The sequence below is a fragment of the Erinaceus europaeus genome, chromosome 7, assembly GCF_950295315.1.
Source record: "Erinaceus europaeus chromosome 7, mEriEur2.1, whole genome shotgun sequence".
NCBI classification, from domain to species: domain Eukaryota; kingdom Metazoa; phylum Chordata; class Mammalia; order Eulipotyphla; family Erinaceidae; genus Erinaceus; species Erinaceus europaeus.
Genome location: NC_080168.1, coordinates 98,473,272 through 98,478,194, shown reverse-complemented (window position 1 = coordinate 98,478,194; position 4,923 = coordinate 98,473,272). Strand labels below are relative to the sequence as shown.

Below are 4,923 nucleotides of genomic sequence, written 5' to 3'. Positions count from 1 at the left end.
GCTTTTCAAATCTTTTCACCCGGAGACGTTGCTAAAAGTGATGTATACGCCAACGTGGAATTCCAGGAATACTGTATGTCAAAATCGAACCAGTGCCTACAGATTTAAAAGCAGGGTCCTGGTTAGATAGTTATGCGCCCATACTTAGAGCACGATTTACAACGAGGTGCAACTAAGCCAAATTAATCCATTCATTCAACAGGTCATATATATATATATATATATATATTAGATATAGATAGATATCCCTGCACTATTCACAACGGGGATACACTTTTTTAAAAACTTCATATTGTTTTCAGGGTGATAATAATAATCCCTAAATTATATGTGGTCTTTTCAGAAGATCTAGTGTAGTAGGCCTTGCTGACTGACTGCTTATTCACAGGGATTTTCTGGCTCCTCTAAAGCAATCTTTTTTTTTTGGTGTTATCTTTATTTATTTTTATTGGATAGAGACAGCCAGAAATTGAGAGGGAAGGTGGTGAGAGGGAGAGAGACAGACAGAGAGAGACACCTGCAGCACTGCTTCACCACTCACAAAGCTTTCCCCCTGCAGGTAGGGGCTGGGGGTTCAAATTTGGGTCCTTGCACATTGTAACATATGGGCTCAACTAGATGCATCACCACCTGGCCCCCTGGTTCCTCTGCATTTTTGAGTTTGGCTCTCTGTTCTGTCAATTCAGTACTAATAACATTTTTTGTCTACTTTGTTTTTAAACAAGTCTTCCTCAATAGAAGCTTTCTTATTAATTAATTTATTTATTCTTTTTTGTTGCCCTTGTTTTATTGTTGTGGTTATTATTGTTGTTATTGATGTCATTGTTTTTAGATAGGATAGAGAGGAGGGGAAGGCAGAGAGGGGGAGAGAAAGATAGACACCCCTGCAGACCTGCTTCACCGCTTGTGAAGCGACTCCCCTGCAGGTGGGGAGTGGGGGGCTTGAACCAAGATCCTTACGTGGGTCCTTGTGCTTCACGTTACGCTGCACTACTACCCGACTCCCCAGTAGGAAGTTTTTTTAAAAAAAAAATAATTTAAATTTATTTATTAATGAGAAGGATAGGAGAGAAGAGTGAAAGAACCAGACATCACTCTGGTACATGTGCTGCTGGGGATCGAACTCAGGACCTCATGCTTGAGAGTCCAACACTTTATATACTGTGCTACCTCCTGGACCACAACATTTGTGTTTATTTATTTTTGATAGAGACAGAAAAATTAAGAGGTAAGGGGAATATAGAGAGACACTGGCTGCATCATTTCACTGCTTGTGAATGTTCCCCATTGCAAGTGGAGGCTGGGGGGTTGAACCCAGGTCCTTGTGTACTGTCACATGCCCCTCTACTGGGTGTGCCACCATCCAGTCCCACAATACTTAATATTACCTTGTTTCTGTCACTTACTTTATTCATAAAATCCATTTACAAAGTATGGAGCTGCCTAAGGGCATACAGATTGAGGTAAAATCATAGTCATTTGAACCAAGGCATGCCAAAGCTCTTGATCAAACAGTATTGACCTTGTCAGCTTTCATATATATTTTGTGGGATACTTTAGCTGAGAACAGCTTGGAAATTTAGGTAGAGGGTACTAAAGGATAGTGTGTGGCACTCCAAAGAGGGGGTGCCATTCCCAATGAGGACAGATCTGAAATGCTTCGAGTAGTGCTATTTTTTTTCAGTTGGTGGCCACCAATCACTCGTCCAGTCACTGACTGGGGTCTTTCTCACCTCTTTTCTTTTCTTCTTTCTTCCTTTCCACAGGATTGTTCAGAGCTTATGGTGGTGCAGGGGATTGAACCTGGGACCCAGAGCCTCAGGCATAAGAGCTTATTTATTTATTTAGCCTCCAGAGTTATCGCTGGGGCTCAGTGCCTGCACTACGAATCCACTTCTCCTGGAGGCCACTTTCCCCACTTTGCTGCTCTAGTTGTTGCACTTGTTGTAGTTGTTATTATTTTCATAGCTGCTATTGTTGTTGGGTAGGACAGCGAGAACTCAAGAGAGGAGGAGAGAAAGACACCTGCAGACCTGCTTCACTGCTTGCAAAACGACCCCCTACAGGTGGGGAGCTGGGGTCTTGAACCAGGATCCTTAAGCAGGCCCTTGCTTTGGGCCATATGCGCTTTACCTGCTGTGCTACCGCCCAGGCCCCCCCCCCCCATGAAAGTATTTTGCATAACCATAATTCTATCTCACCCACCCCTTTTCACCTTTTTCTTGTCAGTAGAATTTTTATCAGGCCCAAGGTAGGATATTACAGCATAAACGGTAGAAGATTTCAAAACGGCAATGTCATCTAAGCTTCCTGTTAAAAATAAAAAGGAATATCTTGTCAAGCAGTTGGAGGAAGTGACCAAACAACGTTGCAGCAGGAAAGCCCAGAGAGAAGAGAAGGCCTTAAAACCAAATAGTATGGAGAAGAAAAATGACCACTCTTATTCTACATAGATGTCTCTCTTTATTTTCACCAGGGCTTCACCACTTCTAGCAAGCTTTTTTAGATAAAAAGAGAGAGACAGAGGGAGAGCAGGGAAGATGATGCAGCGCTCAAGCTTCCCCCAGTGCAGTGGAGGCCAGGTGGAACTTAGATCAAGGGTGTGACAAAGCAGGCACACTATTTAGGTGAGCTATCTCGCCAGGCTTTCTTGGTTTTTCTGTTATCGTTGTCTAGTTCTTGTTTTCCACCGGCCACTTCATATGTGTACATTTATGTGTTCAGTGAAATGGGAGGAAAATATGGCAAAAACTTTTAGAGTGACTGTTTGCAGCCAAGAAATTACTTTCTTCTTTCACTTTTTCAGGGTTTTCCCAGTATTTCCCAATGAGTCTGTATCTTTTTACTTCCCCTCAGACAGGCAAGCAATGACAAATTTCATATCCATCTATGCTGAGAAACAGGCCGAGACAGGTCAGACAGAGGAGACAGGGGACTCTCCACTGGTTCTCCAGTTCTGCGTTTTCTCCAGTTTACTCAGCTTGGTCTCTTCAGTCATTTCCCAGATCCACTGGGGGTGGGAGGGGAATGAAAGGACTCTTCACTAAGGGAAGACCATGAGAAGTGAGACCCCAAGACAGGGAGACCCCAAGGTTTGCCCTGGAGCCCCCAGGGGCTTCTCTGGGGAGCCCTATCTTGCGTCATGAGGTGCCCGCCCCTTGTAGGGCCAGGGCTCGGCGTGTCCTGCCCTCTAAGTCGCCTCCGTGGAAGCAGGATTTCCGTGGTTGTGCAATTACCCGCACGCGTAGAAAGCCCCCCCCACCCCCCTGCACCCCTCTTGTAGGTCTGCCGCGGCGGAGCCATGGCGGCGGCGGGGAGCTGTGAGGCCCGCGGCCCGCTCTCAGCGCACACGCTCCTGTTCGACCTGCCGCCCGCGCTGCTGGGCGAGCTCTGTGCGGTGCTGGACAGCTGCGACGGCGCGCTGGGCTGGCGCGGCCTGGGTGAGTGCGGCCCGGGAGGGCGGCGGGGCGCAGGCGCACGCTCCATCCTGCCCGCCCCAGGCGCCCCCAGGGCTGCGGTGCGCATTCAAGACAGCGTGGCCTCTGGGCTGTTTTGACCATCTGACCAGGAACCTGCCCACTAGTTGTCCCGGGAAGGACACAGATACTTCCTGAGACCCACAAGAAGTTCTCTTTTCAAAGAAACTTTGGGCATGGCTCCAGAGTGAGCAAAGCCTTGGGCAAAACAAAACATCCACATGAAACTTTATCTTCTATTATCATCTAGTCCTGCCTACTTTGCTTGGGAAGATGTGTGTAATAGGAATGCATAAAAGGATGTCTTCTTGTCATTGCAATACTAGCTCCCAGAATATAGAATACTTCTTATTAAAAAGATCTTTGGGACTTTTTAAGGTGGGGGGCTAAAGTAAAATTCTATTTGTAATTAGCATGATGCCCAGTTTTCTTAACTATGTCTTGCCCAATTCACCCCAATTTGGTGGGATGAAGGTTTATGGTAGAGAATAGGAATTTATTTTGATCTAGAAAGGTGTCTTCAAAACTCCACTTTATGCAGACATTGGCAAGTTGAGTAGCTATCTACTGGGTTTATGTAATAATCAGAAATAATTCAGATAAAAATACTTTGTTTTCTAAGAATAGGTTGTTTTGCTATATTTGATACTCCATGGTGTCACATTTAATGTTAGTTTAAAGTAAATACAGTTATGTCAAAATAACTTTAATTCTCTGAAGTGCTTTCTTAAACTTATTTATTTTAATGAGAGAGTGAGCACAAGCACCAGTGCACTGCTCAGCTCTGGTTTATGGCGGAGCTGGGGGTTGAACCTGGGAACTCAGAACTTCAGACATGAAATTATTTTGCGTAATCATTATGCTCTATCCCCAGTTTTGTTTTGTTTTTTAAGATTTTACTTTTTTATTCATGAGAAAGATAAGAGAGAGAGAGAGAACCAGACATCACTTGGTATATGTGCTGCCAGGTATTGAACTCAGGACCTCATGCTTGAGAGTCCAGTGCTTTATCCATTGTGCCACCTCCTGGACCACACTATCCCCAGTTTTTCAGTTTTTTTTTTTTTTCAACAGTAGCAGGAGACTTATGGAGGGAGGAAAACCATTTGTAAGGTCACACTTTCTAAAATACGATGTTGGCCTTCTAGCTATTTAAAAAATTAGACTTCATTAGCTCTGTGATTTTAAATTGTGGTCCTTAAGTAAACATCTCAGAAAAGGATACTCGACTTTGATTTCTAGAAATCATGGACATTTCCTATATGCATTTGAGAAATAGGATACCTCCTGCACATCATTTTGAAATGGGTGATGGCAAGGTAGTTTTCACACCCACAGTTTTCATAGAGCTACTACAAAGATAGGGACTGGGTGGTGGTGCACCTGGTTGAATGCACTTTACAATGAGAATGGATCCACTTTGAGCCCCTGATCCCCACCTGCAGGG

At 44.5% G+C, this 4,923-nt stretch overlaps 1 protein-coding gene across 4 annotated transcripts in view; it reads left to right on the top strand.

Annotated features, from left to right (window-relative positions):
• Positions 1 to 2,853: 2,853 nt before the first annotated feature.
• IRAK3 (interleukin 1 receptor associated kinase 3) overlaps positions 2,854 to 4,923 on the top strand; it is a 58,798-nt gene continuing 56,728 nt past the window's right edge. The window contains exon 1 of one of the 4 annotated variants that reach the window (XM_060194979.1): positions 2,854 to 3,440. In XM_060194979.1, coding sequence (XP_060050962.1) covers positions 3,302 to 3,440 — 139 coding nt within the window. In that variant the 5' untranslated portion in view covers positions 2,854 to 3,301. The remainder of the gene's footprint in view (positions 3,441 to 4,923) is intronic. The other 3 variants (XM_016185457.2, XM_060194978.1, XM_016185456.2) reach the window with 3 other exon arrangements.